This window comes from Crinia signifera, chromosome 3, assembly GCF_055691185.1.
Source record: "Crinia signifera chromosome 3, ASM5569118v1, whole genome shotgun sequence".
NCBI classification, from domain to species: domain Eukaryota; kingdom Metazoa; phylum Chordata; class Amphibia; order Anura; family Myobatrachidae; genus Crinia; species Crinia signifera.
The window spans coordinates 153,663,814-153,682,825 of NC_139219.1; the positions used below are offsets into that span (position 1 = coordinate 153,663,814).

Consider the following 19,012-nt stretch of genomic DNA (forward strand, 5'->3'; position numbering starts at 1 on the left):
ACAAGGATGCATATTCGCATCCGAACGAATAGACCAGAATAACCCCCTGTATGTATGACAGCTGCTATGCAGCATGTATGATTCCCCATAAGGCTTCATTTATCAAACCTATCGCTGTTTCACGTGTCTTTAACCACATTGGGTCGAGATTTCCACCAATCAAAAAAATATAAATACATAAATAAATAAAATCGGCATTACATTGAATAGGAAGATTCCAATTTGCACTAAAATCGGCCGTAATAATTATCCAAAAATAATCAATTACCCCCCTAAAGAGCACAGAACATTATAGCAAAATAAGGCGGGTGCAGGATGACCTCCCAACAGTCGAGATTTTGATGGGTAAATGCCCAACAGTCGGAATCCCGACTTATGTGGGCTATTCTTCCTTGAGAGGGTCCATGACACCCATAGGAGGGTGTCAAGCGCAGCGAGCCACCAAGCCTGCAGTGGGGCGAGCACATTGAGGAGTACTGGCAGTCGGGATTCCCATGTCCGTATACTGACCATCGTAGTCCCGACTATCGGGTGCTGTACCACACCCATATAAGGCACTATACCCGAATATATAGTTGTGGACAGTGTAGAAATAGAATTTGATGAAACTTTTTTGCCAGTGTAATCTGCATGGAATGCATTAATCAGAGAAATTTGATTCAATTTAATTTCACATGGTGTGTTTGTACATTTGGTTCTTACAATGTGTAGAGCAAACAGTTGCAGAGGTTGTTTTCCACATTCCGGAAAGAGGTGAGGTCAGAGAAGAACTTCAATTCACCCTTCCTAATCACAAGTTATCATGTGCTTTCTAGTACTGCTTTCCAGGCCTGTGACTTATCTGACCTATTCCATGCCTAAACACATGACATATTATACGCTCTAACAATATTCTTGTTATGTGTATAATTGCAATGCTGGTGCTAATAAGGCTGTGTAGAGACAAAACCAGGAAATAAACAAGGAATAATTACCCCCGGGGGTGGGGGGATATTAGTGCCAGTTATTTATATAGCACCCACATATTCCGCAGTGCTTAACATAGAATATTTGAACATTTTACATCAGTGGAGCTTACAATCTAGTGTTCATTCTAGCACTCGCTATCTTTGAAAACCCATGCAGTTCCTCTTCCCTGCCTGGGGTGTCACAGTCTGCTGTAGTGTTTCTACCACAGTGTAGTCTGTATATCAGCACTGATATGCAAACCAGACCTGTGATAGAAACACCACAGCAGACAGTGACACCCCAGGCAGGAAACAGGGACTGCATAAGTATTTAAAGATAGCAGGTGCTAGGATGAAAACTAACTCTAGAATGTGTGTGCGTGTACATGTGGTAGGCAATATAGATTGTTATTTTTGTTCGGAGCCAATTAACCTACCAGTATATTTTTGGATTGTGGGAGAAAACCGTGTTACCGAAGTACCCGGAGGAAACCCATGCAGGCACAGGGAGAATATACAAACTCCACACAGTTAGAACCATGGTGGGAATTGAACCCATGACCTCAGGGCTGTGAGCCACTAATGCTAACCATTACACTGTCCTTGCTAAGAGTAATGCCACTGAATCTCTATTACCGCTAGTCAGTAGAAAGAATTCTATGCTATACGGTGGACATTGAAATGACTGACATACAATATGGTCAGTGACCAATGACCAATATACAATATGGACTCTCATATCAACATAAAGACCATTCAAATGTCCTCTGTAAATATCAGATGGTTCTCTATTCTCAAAAACACTGTAGAGGGCATTTAATGGTGCTTAATTTAATTGTCTAATTTTTATACCCTTTCATTATTGTGTTAATTTTATACAAATAAATGCCTGTTAATAATTAATTCTACTAACCCAATTGACCGATTTGTAGCGCTCCACTACTCTTTTTACCTTGTATCCATTTTAAGGGGTTTGACACCCCCTAGCAGGAGCAACTTGACCTAACACCCATACAGGTGCATTTTTTTCCTTTGGCCATAAGGCTCAAGGTAATTCCTTTGTTTCCAGAGGGCATTTAATGACTCCTATACAATAAAAAAAAACTTTAGAATCAATATGCTCTAATATATTTTTTATTGATCCCTATACGTAGCATCCTTGTGACCATTACTCAACATTAAATGCATAATAGTGGGTATTATTCAATGGCAACTATGTTCTAGAAGCCAGAACCCATGTATCCCAAATAACTGATGGTGTTACAGTGCAGACCCCTAAAATGTCTGCTATTCTTCTCAAAAGTCCATATTTTGGCAGGAATGTCCCACAGACCTAGAAAAGGATGCTGGCGTTAGCATAATGTGAATGTGGTCTTAGAGAAACAGGAGGTGATCAGTGGGGCTTATTTTTAGCCTGATTTTGGTTTTTAAAATACTTATGGGTAAACATTGAGCTAGTGGCTTTAACATACTTCATATTTCTGGATGGTTTTAATAAAAAGACCTTCAATCTCTGGTGTCTTTAAAATTCAGATGTTCTCTCCAAAAATCAGAACTCAGATGGGAGTTCTATTGAAGATGGGATGATTTAGCCCCACCCCCATTGCACAGTGGGGGGGGGGGGGGGCTACAATGACGCACTATTCCAGGAGGTTTGCCTACCTTTCCGGGGAGCCAGGAGGGGGACCCGACTTTTGGGACCCTCCCAGCCATTTCAGGAGGGTAGGCAACCATGTGTTACTGAACTTCGCAGTACATTTGTACATGTATGCATTAAATATGTATGCATGAAGTTACACATCTTCTAGACAGACAATTATTTATAAGCGTTGATCAGAAGGTGAATCCGCGCTTGCTATTTAGACTGTACTTGCATAGTATATATTCTCCAGTGGTTGTACAGAGCTGGTATCTGTGACACAGGCAAGGGCTATGTGTGTCTTATAATAACAGTTATGGAGAGTGTGGATCGTTTGCTCTACAGCAACTAGGTCGACAAGCATTGGGACGACGGGTCAAGGTAGACGCGACATTAGGTCACCATGGGCTAGGTCGACAGTCAAAAAGTTCGACATCGTCGACATGGACACAGTTTGAAGTGCACTGCATCCCCTCGCATCGCTCACCATGCTTCGGGCATGGTGGCTTGCTACACTCGGCACACTATTTATTCTCCCACCATGCCCTAGTGGATGATAGGGCATGAAATACCGCCTGCCGACACATATCGGCTCAAAAAACAGTGAAAAACCCCATGTCGACCTTTTGACTGTCGACCTAGCCCATGTTGACCTAATGCTTGTGTCAACCTAATGTCATATCGACCTAATGTCATGTCGACCCAATGCTTGTCAACCTAGTTGTTGTAGACCCAATGACCGTATCCCGTTATGGAACTGCAGTATGATATGTAAAATTCTGTTCATATTGCAGTGACCCCTTTCAGAACACACCAAATTACCGGGTGCATTCTGAAAGGGCTTACTAGGTCCAGCAACCCGACAGGGTCGCTTCGGGACTGAACCATTTCAAAGTCCCAGTGCGACCCTGCATTTTGTGATCTGAAAGTGGTATAACTGTATGCAAGTTTCCAATGTATCCATTTATAAATAAAGATTTGAAAACAGTTGATACATATACTATTAGTGGCTATATCGAACCAATATTTGTTTCTTCCAATAGCTTTCAAATAAATCCTTGTAGGATATCAAAACAATGAAAACTAGTAATACAAATAAAATGAGTTCAAGAAAACATACTTACCATGTTTTGGTAAGATAATCATATTTAGTGGCACCATTAGTAGGACAAAACAGCCAAGTGCAATAAAAGGAACTTCATAGCCAAATGTTTGGTACAGAACTCCCCCTATTGGAGGACCCAAAACCAGGCCTAGTCCAGTGAAAATTTCAAGACATCCCTGTGTATTAAATGCAAGAAATCATTAAGGTATAAAGGACTGGGACAAAGGGTAATGCATATGTAGCACCCCACAGGGTTGCTAGTAACTGTAAGCGGACATTGTGAGCACCATGCTGGAATACGGACACCTGATGGGTTAAAAGTGTTCATATCTCTAAATGGGAGCCGGGACAAGATTATTCCCCCAGAGTGATTGACAGCCTGATGGACCAAAGGGAAAGAGGAGTGCCTGTCAGGAGATAACGAGGAGTGTGGCTGTCCTTTACTACAGCCACATATATTAACCAGCAGTGAACGGTGACCGATATAATCCCTGGCAGTAGGAAGCAGCAGCGTGACCCTGAGTCTGGTGTCACAAGCAGGGAGCAGTGTGCAACTGACCGCGCCAGAGAAATTTATCAAGTGTAAGTCTACCTGCCACAGTCCTTGGACAGTAGCGAATACTACAGCAAGATACAGATCTACTTTATCGCCCCTCGAACCAGCCCTTCCAGACAGAGTAAGGACACCATGTTGTTTACAGACATTCCCTGGTTATTGAATAGTGGGAGCCGGGAGCCTTGAACATTGAACCTACCCTGCCTGGAATTACAATTGCTTCATGGACATATTGCACTCATTAGGAAAAGGGGCCCGAAGCTTTGCTAATCCCATAAATCCTGTGCACAGGTCAGGTTTAGAACCTGCCAAAGGGACAATAATTATACTTAGCATTTAAGCAACTCATTTTCAGTGTGTCATACGTTAATTGGTACTAATTATTGTGGTACCGCAATACCATTCCCAATGGTGCTGTTACGTGGTGGCAAGGTGATAGCGCTGTGGTTGAGTATGGTTGTTCCTGTTAAATACCTACCTGGCAAAGCCAAAAAGAACCCGTGAGGATTGAGGAAGTTTGTGAAGTGTATTGTAGTGCAAGGCTTAGACGTATGGAGAGGTTCTTTAGACCTAGTGTATAAAGCAATTGGATGCTAGACTACTCCAGTCAATATTGAGATATTGTATAGTTCCATTGTGTTCATACTGATAAGTATGCAGTGTATTGAAAGTTATGTCGTTATAGTAACTATCTGCTAAGTTTGTGATTGAATCCACAACTCCATCCGCATCCAATAAAACAGAAGAAGTTGAATTGTGCATTGTTGTCCTGTCCCTTGAATTGGAAGACTTCTCCTGACCCTGGAACTAACGAACCTGAGGCATCCCTCGTTGAGGTAAACCCAACAATATAACCAGAGTCTTACACATATTAAAAATTGCAATAAATAAATGCTTATTTCAGCACTTTTTGGGGTACATTTTCCACATTATTTACAATTTGGTGTACTGGTATTCTTTACAAATCCTGATAAATAGCTAAAAATGTAAGTGCAGAGTTAATATTTGTTTAGCCATTTTTTCAGATGCTAGCTTACACTATTTACATAGCTTGAAGAAGTGTAAAGGAGTCAGGGGCAAATTGTAGGACCAGGATTCAGAAACTGTCGCATATCACACAGCAGACTTTGTATAACATGCTAAGCATCTTAAGTGAAAGAGGCCCAATGCCAGATTCTCAGATCTGCTACTGTGCCTTAGGACAGTGTCATAGCTAAGGGGGAACTAGGGGGTCACCGGACATTGGCGCTGAATGGCAGGGGCATACCAGTGGCGCAGAAAAGGGAGTTTATAAGTACCCAGAAACCCCCACTGACAGGTCTTTACTATCAATAGAAGAGAAAACAAAGCAAGAGAGTCTGTTTGTGGCGCACTTTAGACAATAATTACTAAAATATAACTTTTATTTATTTGCCATAAAAATAATGATCTATTACAACAGCAAAAAATTTTTACAACTATTCGTAGATTATGTGTAAAGAAAAAATGTTTTGTTAGTGTTGCTAGTTTGAAACACTTGCAATCTCAAATATCTTGGCACCTGAAAGGGCTTACTAGGTCCAGCAACCCGACAGGGTCGCTTCGGGACTGAACCATTTCAAAGTCCCAGTGCGACCCTGCATTTTGTGATCTGAAAGTGGTATAACTGTAGACACCTGTCTAGAGATATAGAGAAGACCGCAATAATATACACATAGTGAAATAGATAATGTTTTTCATAAAATATTTTTGGGGGTTTACAGTATAACACAAATTTGTTAAACTGTGTTAATCTCTCATTTTTGCCATTCTTTTTTTTTTTATAAAGTGTAATTCAAGAAATTGGCCCTGATTCCAGTTCACTTGGTCTACCGCACATTCACATAGGGGTCCGATGTTTGTGCTCTGCGCACGCACATAATCGGTTATGCGCATGTGCAGGGCTTCTGTGCGCGATCCCTCACCAACCTGCATTGTCGAAATGGCGCTCACACAGGAGGGGGTGGGACGGGGGTGGTGGCGGCGCTGTGACATGGGAATGCCCAGCGTTTCATGGGTGTCCCCATGCAAATGCTATGCATTCGCATGTAAATGTGGCAGTGATGCAGTGTGTAACGGGCCGTCTGCCCGGTCTTCGGTCCAGAGTACACAAATAGAAAAAATAATTCTTCACTGACTTATATCTGCAAAGGCAGGAGAAATTATCCGATAGCCGCTGACCATCGAATGATTCTCCTGCTGCAGGACATGTAAGGGGGTGTGTTTTTCACAACACCTCGCAATCATGCTAGGTGATATGGCAGCAGCGGGGGGGGGGGGGGGGCTGGAGCATTTTTTGGGTGGGGCAGGCACTCTGGGACTGATTTTGGTTGACTCTGTAAGTTTTTGGTTGACTCCAACGAGTCAAGGTGCGACTACATTTTCATGGTGTGCACACATACAGATGAGCATGCTAATATATTCTAATCCGCTAATTTAACACAGTATATTGTGGGTGTGAATAGTCACAGCTTCTTGCTCCCACAAAGCATGTGCACATGCTTACGTATCATGGGTAAACGTAGCCCATCTACATTGGACATTGCAAATTAACATTTTAATTACTGGAACAATTAATGCACAATATAATTGACTTACCATTGCAGTGGCTATATTATTGGGGAAAGCCTTAGCCAATATAGAAAATGATGCTGTCATTGAAGCCCCAAACCCAATTGCATCCACTGACCTCACCAGAAAACACATAACTATGAATATTGGTCCATCTGGAGCTTTGTCTAGAAATCTGTAAAACAGAAATCATAAAATAAAAATATGCTAAAAATGTTTTAAGACAATACTATACTCTACAAAGTATAGGAATACAGCAAATGCTCTGAAATGCCTGAAAAGCAATTATATTCACATTTGTGTTAATCCTGCCAAGGCTATTAAAACGGTCTGAATTGTAGTGGACACAAAAACTAAACAGACAAAATTAATAATTTGCACATACTTGGGATAGAGGTGATCATTCTGCTGACTGAAGTGATTATGGGGGGAATTAATTTGAAGCCAAAATTTATGTTTTCACATACCAAATGTCCCAAGATTAATTTTTTGGCTATGTAAACATAGATTTTAGAAAAATACATAAAAGGGGGTGTGGTCTCACAAGGAAGAGGCTTGGCTAGTCATTAGTATTCCCCGGGGTACAGGGAGACGGTAGGTGGCTGGGTGGACAGTGGGCGGCAGGGAGATGGGTGGTTGACAGGAAGCTACTGGGAACATAGTGGGCTAAAGGAATATCATGAAAGGACAAACTGGGAGTTATTATTTCACAAGAGCTGTATAGTTACAGAATCCTTAACTATTCTTTTTATAATCATAATTTTACAGTGGAAAGGAATTATTATTATACTATATCCCTCAAAATTGTCCATCTACAGATTGAGCCGGCCTCATGCTTGCAGGGGCTGATGATTCTATCGCCAGCCCCTGTCAGCCGTCAGAAGGGGGCACGCACGAGACGCACACAAGTTTTTTTGCAGGGTTATTCCTGGGAATTACAGGGGTGTCCACTAGTAAATAAATATTTGTGGTATTTTCTAGATTAACAGGAAATGTTTTCTTTAATGGTGGCCTTTTTGGGTAATGGTGGCCCTGTTTTGTGACCTCTCCCTTGGTAAAGCCCTTTTCTTATGTAATCTATAGAAAAAAACAGTATTACAAAGAAGGTTGAACCACAGGAGTTGCTAAAGCAGCTGTATCGGGAGGGTGTGAGGCTCCCAAAAAAATAAAGAGCAAGGGAAGAATAATGTTTGATACAGCGCTAGGTTTCTTATATAGTAAATTTATTACAAATGAATTAAAAACAATACATTAATATAGAAATATTTCATGTGAGAATTCTCAAAAAAAAAACACAATGGGGGGAAATTTTAAAACTGTAAATGAATTCCAGCTGGATGCAAATGCGTTGGAGAGAGTCAATGATTATCCCTGAAACACCATGAGATTTATATTTACCAGAATGATTGAATGTCCTTGAATGAATAAGAACTTGTACACAGTCCCGGTGATTTCCCAGTGGTGGGTGCCAATGATAATACTCCGATTAGGAACCATGCAGTATTGTGGTATAACTATACCCAGCTTGTGTCCTGCAATGTGGATTCACCAATAAGGTCCGAGGAGATGGCAAGAAACTGGTCCGGATAGAATCTGGTAAAATGGCTCCCAGTTGGAGAAAGGTGTGGAATGAGCCATGAGCAAACCGCACCATCACTCCAGCTCATCTTTGGAGAGCAATCCCATTCCACACCTTTCTCCAACTGGGAGCCATTTTACCAGATTCTATCCGGACCAGTTTCTTGCCATCTCCTCGGACCTTATTGGTGAATCCACATTGCAGGACACAAGCTGGGTATAGTTATACCACAATACTGCATGGTTCCTAATCGGAGTATTATCATTGGCACCCACCACTGGGAAATCACCGGGACTGTGTACAAGTTCTTATTCATTCAAGGACATTCAATCATTCTGGTAAATATAAATCTCATGGTGTTTCAGGGATAATCATTGACTCTCTCCAACGCATTTGCATCCAGCTGGAATTCATTTACAGTTTTAAAATTTCCCCCCATTGTGTTTTTTTTTGAGAATTCTCACATGAAATATTTCTATATTAATGTATTGTTTTTAATTCATTTGTAATAAATTTACTATATTAGAAACCTAGCGCTGTATCATACATTATTCATCCCTTGCTCTATAGAAAAAAACAGGCCTTATACCCGGGTTAAGTGTAATCTGGACTGATCTGGCAATTTACCGGGTAGCACTGAAGTGAAAATGTGTTTTAAACCCAGGTCCAACCTAGCATTGACTCAGGGACAAATCACCGGGTCTGACCCAGGTTGCTTGTGGAAAAGGGGTATTAGCTGGAGTTAACATAGTGGAAAGCGAGGACACCAAAAGCAAATCAAGATACAGTGTCCTGGTGCTTTCCCCTGCCATGCTGGAAGTGGGGAGAGATTAACCAGAAGAGAGCACTGTGACTTATCTAGAAGTTATAATTATTTTAATAAAAATATCAAATATATAGTGTCATGTCTATTAAAGATTTAAAGATACACATTTCACGTACTCATTTTTTGTATACATTCCTACATTCTTTATCACTCAATTTCCCTCCCTTATTCCTACTCATTCCACACTACCCCATCTGCAGAGCTTGCACTGAATCTTGCCAACCTATAGTAAGATATATATATATATATATATATATATATATAAAAAAGACAAAAGGTACCTAAAAATCCGCGCCCCAGTAAAGAACAGCAGCAACTCTGAGAGTCCCCCGTTAGCTGAGACCCAGAACAATAGAGATACAGAACAGGAACAGAGTGCGCTAAGAGTGAAAGTACACAATTTTTCCACAATATAAAATATTTAATAAAAGCCAACAATACGGCTCATATAAGATACAGCGTTTACACGGTCATATATTGGAATCAATTGACAAAATCTGTGGTGGTTCAGTACAACAGCAGGCCCAACGCGTTTCGTCAACCACGTGACTTCATCAGGGGCATTTGGCGACTTGATTTACAAAGCTGCAGTTGCTCTTCTTGCAGTGTCTCAAATTGATTGAACACAAAGCATTAATGTGGACAATGATATTACACCTAATGACAGAGCTCTTGTCAGTACTTGCTTAGTGGCATAATTTTCAAATATCCCACTCAATTACAGATGTCAGCAACACAATTCAATCAAGAATCCAATAATACAGGGTAACCGGAAGCATGCTACTGTGTATCCTAACTGCCGAATGCGTTAGTACTGACAAGAGCTCTGTCATTAGGTGTAATATCATTGTCCACATTAATGCTTTGTGTTCAATCAATTTGAGACACTGCAAGAAGAGCAACTGCAGCTTTGTAAATCAAGTCGCCAAATGCCCCTGATGAAGTCACGTGGTTGACGAAACACGTCGGGCCTGCTGTTGTACTGAACCACCACAGATTTTGTCAATTGATTCCAATATATGACCGTGTAAACGCTGTATCTTATATGAGCCGTATTGTTGTTGGCTTTTATTAAATATTTTATATTGTGGAAAAATTGTGTACTTTCACTCTTAGCGCACTCTGTTCCTGTTCTGTATATATATATATATATATATATATATATATATATATATATATATATATATATATATATATATATATATATATATTACTATAGGTTGGCAAGATTCAGTGCAAGCTCTGCAGATGGGGTAGTGTGGAATGAGTAGGAATAAGGGAGGGAAATTGAGTGATAAAGAATGTAGGAATGTATACAAAAAATGAGTACGTGAGTATATATATTTATTTATTATTTATTTATTTACAGTTTCTTATATAGCGCAGCAGATTCCATTGCGCTTTACAATAGTAGACAGTGATAAGACAAACTGGGTAACAACAGACAGACATGGAGGTAGGAGGGCCCTGCTGCAAGCTTACAATCTATAGGGATATAGGGGGGAAACATAAGGACAGGCACCAGTAATAGCATAGCAGTTACAAATCCAGAAGGGAAGCTATATAATACATAAGTGCCTCGGAGGGTTATGCATGTAGAACTTAAATATGATAGGCTTGCCTGAAGAGGTGAGTTTTCAGGGAACGCTTGAAAGTTTGGAGACTTGTGGAGAGTCTTAATGTGCGTGGAAGGGCATTCCATAGGATGGGAGCAGCCCGATGAAAGTCCTGTAATAATGAATGGGAGCTAGTGATCCGTGCAGAAGAGAGACGCAGATCTTGTGTAGAGCGTAGTGGTCGAGATGGGAGATATTTTATGATAAGTGCAGATATATATGCTGGTGCAGTATGGTTAATAGCTTTATAAGCAAGTAGAAGTGTTTTATATTGAATACGGTAATATACAGGCAACCAATGGAGGGATTGGCAGAGCGGATCAGCAGACGATGAGCGTCTTGCAAGGAAGATCAGCCTAGCAGCAGCATTTAAAATTGATTGCAGTGGTGAGAGTCTGTTCTTGGGAAGACCAGTTAGGAGACTATTGCAATAATCAATGCGGGATATAATGAGTGCATGGATAAGAGATTTGGTAGTGTCTTGTGTGAGATAGGGTCGTATTTTGGATATGTTTTTTAGATGCATGTAACATGATTTGGAGACAGATTGAATGTGGGGAACAAAGGACAGTTCAGAGTCGAGGATGACCCCTAAGCAACGAGCTTGTGGGGTAGGGTAGATTATCGAGTTGTCAACAGCGATGGAGATGTCAGGATGGTAACTGTTCTTAGTTGGCGGGAATATAAGTAATTCCGTTTTGGAAATATTGAGTTTGAGTTGGCGACAAGACATCCAAGATGAGATGGCAGAGAGACAATCAGAAACTCAACCCAAAACCACTGGTGACAACTCTGGGGTTGATAGATAGATTTGAGTATCATCAGCATACAAGTGATACTGAAATCCGAAAGAGCTGATTAGTTTGCCAAGAGAGGAGGTATAGATTGAGAAGAGCAGAGGACCTAAGACTGAACCTTGCGGAACACCGACTGACAGAGGTAATGAAGAGGAAGTAGAGTTAGAGAAGCGAACACTGAAAGAGCGATCAGATAGGTAAGATGTGAACCAGGAAAGGGCTGTATCATTAAGACCTAGGGAGTGTAGTGTTTGTAAGAGAAGAGAGTGATCGACGGTGTCAAATGCAGCAGAAAGATCAAGAAGAATAAGTAGTGAGTAATGGCTCTTAGACTTAGCCGTTACCAGATCATTCACCACTTTAGTCAGTGCTGTCTCAGAGTGTTGAGAGCGAAAACCTGACTGAAGTGGGTCTAATAGGGTGTTAGAGTTAAGAAAGTTTGTGAGGCGAGAGTAGACAAGTCTCTCCAGTAGCTTGGAGAGGCATGGGAGCTGAGATATAGGACGATAGTTAGAGAGAGAGTTAGGGTCAGAATTCTGTTTTTTAAGAATAGGAGTTATCACTGCATGTTTGAGCAGAGAAGGAAAACTACCAGTAGTAAGAGAGAGATTGCAGATTTTAGTTAAGGTTGGAATAATCACAGGAGATAGATTTTTAATGACTTGCGCAGGTATAGGATCGAGAGGAGAGGTAGTAGAGTAAGAGGATAAGAAGAGTGCGGATATTTCCTTTTCATTTGTGGGCTCAAATGAAGAGAAAGTGCCAGAGGGTTCAGGTGGGAAAGAAAGAGGGTTAGAGGTTGTGAAAGAGCATACCATTTCATCTCGGATGTTATCAATCTTGTCCTTAAAGTAGGAGGCAAGTTCTTGTGCACTGATGGTAGCCGGTGGGGGAGGAGGGGGAGGGTACAGAAGAGACTTAAAGGTGTTAAAAAGTCGCTTAGGGTTGGTGGCATGAGAAGAGATGAGAGATTGGTAGTATGTTTGTTTGGCAGTGTCCAAAGCATTGCTGTAGGAGTAGTACCTAGTTTTATATGCGAGGAAATCAGTCATACTACGAGATTTGCGCCATTGGCGTTCTACTTTACGTGACTGATTTCGTAGTTGTCTTGTTGTTTTGGTGTGCCACGGTTGGCATCTAAGCCTACGTAGGGTGTAATGGGTAGCTGGAGCCACGTCATCAAGGGCTGTTTCAAGAGTCTGGTAGAGGTGGGAAACAGCAGAGTCAGGAGAGGTAAATGTAGAAATTAGTGAGAGCTGTTGTTGCAGGGAGGTGGTAAGTTGTGGAAAATTAATTGCATTAGTATTTCTGCGGGTTAGAGTAGGCTTGCATGATTTCAGTGTCAGTGAGCTTGGGGTAATGGAAGAGAGTGAGAGGGTAATGAGATTGTGATCAGAGAGAGGGAAGGGAGTGTTAGTAAAATCAGAGACTGAGCACAGCCTGGTGAAAACAAGGTCAAGGCAGTGGCCTTCCTCATGAGTAGAGGAGTCAGACCACTGGGAGAGGCCGAGAGAGGAGGTTAGAGAGAGGAGTTTGGAAGCATGCAAAGATGGTGGACTGTCAATAGCAATATTGAAGTCACCCAGGATGACAGTGGAGATGTCAGAGGATAAGAAATGGGGGAGCCAGGCAGAGAAATCTTCTAGAAATTGAGTTTTGGGAAGCCCAGGTGGGCGATAGATAGCAGCAACACGCAGAGAGAAAGGGGAAAAAACCCTAATAGAGTGAACTTCAAATGATGTAAATGTGAGTGAAGGAGCAGATGGTAGAACTGAGTATGTGAAGTCTTGTGACAGTAATATACCAACCCCACCTCCTTTACAGTTACCAGGCCTGGAGGTGTGAGTGAAGTGGAAACCACCATGTGACAGTGCTGCAGGCGAGGCAGTGTCTGATTGTGTGAGCCAGGTTTCTGTAACTGCCAGCAGGTTGAATTTGTGAGAGATAAAGAGGTCATGGATGGATGTTAATTTATTGCAAACAGAGCGTGCATTTAATAGGGCACATTTAAGTTGTTTGGAGTGTGGTGGGAGGCATGTGATATTTATGAGGTTAGCCGAATTTCTAGGCATACAACCAGTAAACTGGGACAGGTGGTTTGGGCCTGGGTTTGGTGATATGTCACCAGCTAATAAGATTAGAAAGGAGAGATAGATAAAGGTGGATGTTTGTGTTTTTTTGTATTGGTGGTGGGATGTGGATGTGAAAGTACAAGTAGAGAAGTTAGTAAAGAGCTCATGAGTGTTTAGAAGAGGGGAGTGAATAATAGAAGAGGCAATGTGCACAGAGTGGTGAGTGTCAGGGAGATTACAGGATGAGTGAAGTTTGGTGAAAATTCCATGTAATATATATATATATATATATATATACACACACACATACACACACCATAAGACAGGAGCCTGATTGGAAGCAAAACTGCTACTGTAGTTTGTGTCACTTCTCAGTGCCGCGCACACACAAGGGGGCCAGGAGGAGCAGGGAACGAGCCTGAGGACAATGTTCAAGTTGATGCCGACTGGGGTTGTTATTGGTCACTGATAGATGTAGCCTTGCAACTTTGTGCTGTACGTGGCTGCGTATGTGGATTAATAGGCCAGCTGACTCTGCACGCAAATTATTAATTTCACCTTATGCCTGTATGTGGGTTTAATATAACGTGCAATCCAATTAGAAAATATGTGTTGAGTGTTTCACCTGATAACACTTAAAACTGAAAATCGGAAAATGGGCCTGTACCCCATAAAAAAAAAAACTAATATTGGATAACAGTATAGAAATCTGTTGGTACTTGTTTCCTAGCATGGCGCCCACTAAGCAATTTGCTTAGTGGGCTATTCTGCGTAGTGAAATCGCATGGGCCATTTTAGGGCGATGTGCGATGCGATTTTCTATGTAATTTATTCACTGCTCTCTCAGCCCCGGGCCATCGCATCTGCCACAAAATCGCATGCTATCGTATGTGATTTTATAGGGTGTGTGATGCCATGACATTAGGTATACAATAATATGATTGTATGTCCCAAAAAATAGGTTTAACGCACTCCCCCACGCCATCCCGAGTCATGGCGAGCGCAGCAAGCCCCGCAAGGGGTGGCGGAACGCTTCCTCCGACTTTTTCATTACCCTTCTGAGGAAACCGTCTGCGACGGAGAAACGCGTTAAGACCGGGAGGACCACCCGGCATCCACTCACACCCGCCACCTGTTCTACCAAGCTGACTTCAAATCCCACCATCCTTTCCCTCGGTGTTGGTTTACCCACAAGCGGAAGGGCGACCTGCGGCGAACCCTGACCGACCTGAATTACAAACGGGACCCCCGAGAGGTACAGCTCGCATCTGGTCTCACACCAACAGAGTGCGGCAGGTATCCAGTCACTCACGACGTTGGCTCTCTCCATGGGATGTCACGCCGATAGATGAGACGGCTTCCAACTGCAGTACTCAGCCGCACCGCTGTTTGCTCTGGACGTGCTCCCGGCCATTTACCATCATCCACTGGTTGAAGCACAGGACCATCTTTCCAGCAAGTGAGTTCTCTGCAAGTTTCATATTACAATCCCACACATCACCTCCCCCCCCCCCGTTCATCAGTCCATTCCTCATATTGCCCATAACCATAACTGGACGGACTTTTTCAAGGACATATTATCCTTACCTCATTTCTTATCATAAACAAGCTCCCCGCTATTTGGACTCTCCATCTTCCAACAATTAGTGGGTAAGAGACACCGGACTTTATATATACATCATCAGAACTGTGCTAGGTTGAAGTGGTTGCCCATGTGTGTCTAAATTATCTTTTAGATTTATTAATTACTATTGTGATTAAGCCTTTTAAATAATTGTTTTTTTTTATAAATATCATGTGTTTAATTCAGTGCGCTGTCTACAATTATTATTTGAATAATATTAGCCTATTTTTCATTACCCCACTACCCACATCGGCGTGAAGTCGATTTTATATAGTGTGATGAGCGCAGCGAGCCACCAGGGTGGCGAGGGGCCGAGGAATACATGTAAAGTAATCTGCGTCTCCTTACGGGGCTCGCTTCGCTCGCCACGCTACGGGCTCGGTGGCTCGCTGCGCTCGCCACACTTCATAAAATCAACTCCACGCCGACATGGATAGTGGGGTTATGAAAAAGTCGGAGGATGTGTTTTGCCACTGCTCTCCACGCTTCGAGGTGGCATGGATAGTGGGGGGTTGCGTTAAATCTATTTTTGGGACATACAATCATATTATTGTATACCTAATGTCATGGCATCGCACACCCTATAAAATCGAATGTGATTTTGTGGGACATGCGATGCAATGCGATGCGATATTGTGGTGTAAGATAAAAAAAAATTAAAAAAAAAAGGTAATCCCAAGAGGAGGGGGGGGGGGGGTTACGACAGATGATGATTCACAGTCTCATTGCTCGGGCTGTTTTTTTTTTAAATTCAATGATTTTTATTAAATTTTGCTTAACAAACAGCATACCCCCTTACAGATATAGCATAGGTGCTAAGTATAACAGACAAAATCAGAAAGTTAGGCATATACATCATGGTGATGATTATAAGGGGATAGTTGAAGCAGGGTGACCTATACAATCGCATTTCTTTAGAGTAATACAGGATATGTATATACCCGAGGGCGCCTACTCGGGTAACGTTTGTGAAAGCATCACAGATAAAGCAAAGAAATGTTCACACTTAAATTATTTGCATAAAAGGAGCAAAATCACCATGCATTGACGTGGTTTTGCAGTATGAAATTATATGCCAATAATAACTATGGTATCTAAATATTTGTGTCCAACATTAGTATAAAAAGTCAAAATAAACCTCCCCCCTCAAACGACCAAAACAAACCTCCCATATAACCCCCCACCCTGTACTACCCAGCCCCAACTAAGGTGTACTTGGATCCCTGAACTGTACCCCCCCCCCACAACTACTAACTACCTATCTCTTACTGACTATCTATTCCCATCCCCCCCCCCCATCCAATCTAGCTCCTCCCCCCGCCAAGCGATGTCAGGATATTGTATACAGTATGTGACGAGGGCTCATCTTGGACCCAAAAAAAAAAAAAAACCACACCCACATAGAAGGAGAGTGACTGGATAATAGCAGGGGCAAATTTATCAGGATATATAAATATTTGGGCCAAATTAAAACCATCCTTCCCCCACCAAGCATATATGTGTATATATATACCCCCCCCACACCCCCCCACCCATACATAGGGACAAAAAACTAATGACCTTGAACTAGGAGTTGGTACTGGCTCTCCCACCAGAAGCATACACAGTAGAAATATTACATACAGTATATTGTGGTCGTAAAAAAAAAAAAAAAGTTAAATAGTAACATAAAATAACAGGATGCAATATCAGCGGACAAGTCGAATCAAAGAAACTTAAAGCAGGATATGATATTGTCAAGCAACAGAGTGTGATGTAAAGCGGTCGTATTTGGCAAATGCCTTTCCATTAGATAAATCTTCAGTCTGGCCAGCGGCAGACGCTCCGATATAGGATGGCAACATCAGCAGTCCCATCTCTACGCATTCCAGAATGAATAAACAGGCATTTAGCATATTGGCGTATTGGAGGTTTCGGCAAATTCAGCAGAGACAAGAAGAGCATCAGTGGAGACAATGTGGATATGTAATAAAATGTAAAGTGACCGTCAGCCAGCAGTCCAGGATAGGTCTTGAAGAAAAGCAGATTTTCATCATGCACGGGCTCAATATGAATTGTAGGGTTAGTATATGGAGATATAGTAGTCTCATCACAATCATCGGATGTCTTAATGGTGTGTGAAAGGAGAGGTGCTCCCATACATAAGGCCAATGGGTTTGTAAAGAATACAGGAGTATAATAATCGAGGAGGAAAGTTCCATCTCCGCCCTTCCCGTTCACATTACTGCAGAAAACAGGGGACGGCACCATTGGAATAACCTCAGGGTGTACAGGTTGTGTTGTATGAGAACAAATAGATGTAGCGTCTTTATTCTCTACAGCATCTTTGTCAGGAGCAGAGGAAAGGGAAGATTCTCCCACCCGTATCCCCTCAAGTCTCTGAAGGAGTCTCTGAGTGGAGGCTTTAATACATTCTATTAGTTGAGTAACAGCCATGGTTGCAGCATATATCATGCAGTCGGTGGTCCCAGACTATAAGTAGCAATATCAATCCAGAATATACTGTCCAGCACTATGATGGCAATGTGCAGTTAGATGCACTGTTGTCACAAATAACAGGAGGAATACCGTTCCAGAGACCCGAAGGGTAGAATAGGGAGCTGACTAACTCACCATTCCAGGTATACCATTCGCTCCATGTAAAGTCACCAAGCCAGGAGAATCTAAGATGGCCGCCGGTGCCGTCCACCGAGATCCTCAGCTGAACAGCAGGAGACTGCCGGGAGGGTCCAGCCCGGACAGGTAGACAGCACAGACAAGCACCGGAGGATAACAGACAACTCCCCCTCGGGCACAAGCAGGGGAACACGCCCGTTCAGCACAGCGCCCGGCAACAGCCAGCGGCGCAGCTCCGAATGCCACGCGGAAGGGCCCACCGCCTGATACACCGAGCCGCAGATGAAGACAGACACCGGGAAAACAGCGCCAGCTCAGCCCCGTGGATGCAGGAGAGGCTCCCAAGTTGATACAGACCAAAAAACAGGAGGTAGTGTTGCTTAAAAGCAGTATTAAATAGGATGTCTGGCGGGAGAGCCAGCAAACACGTCCACTCCGCAGTTACTCCAGGCCACGCCCCCCTGCTCGGGCTGTTTACATCCTAACTTCCATGGGAGAATGCATTTCTCCCCCTCAGCATTGTTCGCAGAGTGGGCAGCAGTGCAGACAGGCAGGAGGCAGTACAGGTTGCTGTGTGTGTGGTGTGACTTTCTGCATGGTGTAACGAGGAGGCGGGACCAGAAGCAATGCACTGTAACCACCAGATCAACAGCTGTGGCACTCACTGTGAATCACAGCAGCCTGTAATATCTGTGCGGGCGTGGATCCGAGCCTAAGGGGGGTGCCGGACATTAAGGTGTGCCTGTGCACAAGTGTGCTTTCTAAAAAGGTATGAAGTAGGCATGTGCGGCAGCAGCATTGTACAGTGTGTGGGCGACAGAGCACCAGTATCAGATGGATTATTAAACTAATTTAAAAGTGCTGCAAAAACAACTACTTCAATATATATATAATCTTTAGTCTTAAAACCTTCTTTTAATTCAAAGCAGACCTCTTGCCATGCCATTTCTATATTTATATATGAATACCTCCCACCATTATAACCTACTCAAGGGGGACACAATGTTTTGTTTCTGGACTTCCCTCTTAATGTGTGATTGCCATTA

General features: G+C 42.5%; 1 protein-coding gene across 2 annotated transcripts in view; it reads right to left on the reverse strand.

Annotated features, from left to right (window-relative positions):
- The window catches only part of SLC18B1 (solute carrier family 18 member B1), a 155,788-nt gene that overhangs the window by 65,203 nt on the left and 71,573 nt on the right, over positions 1-19,012 (reverse strand). For both annotated transcript variants that reach the window (XM_083176779.1, XM_083176778.1), the window contains exons 5-6: positions 6,864-7,011; positions 3,711-3,867 (exon numbers count right to left, since the gene is read on the reverse strand). In XM_083176779.1, coding sequence (XP_083032905.1) covers positions 3,711-3,867; positions 6,864-7,011 — 305 coding nt within the window. The remainder of the gene's footprint in view (positions 1-3,710; positions 3,868-6,863; positions 7,012-19,012) is intronic.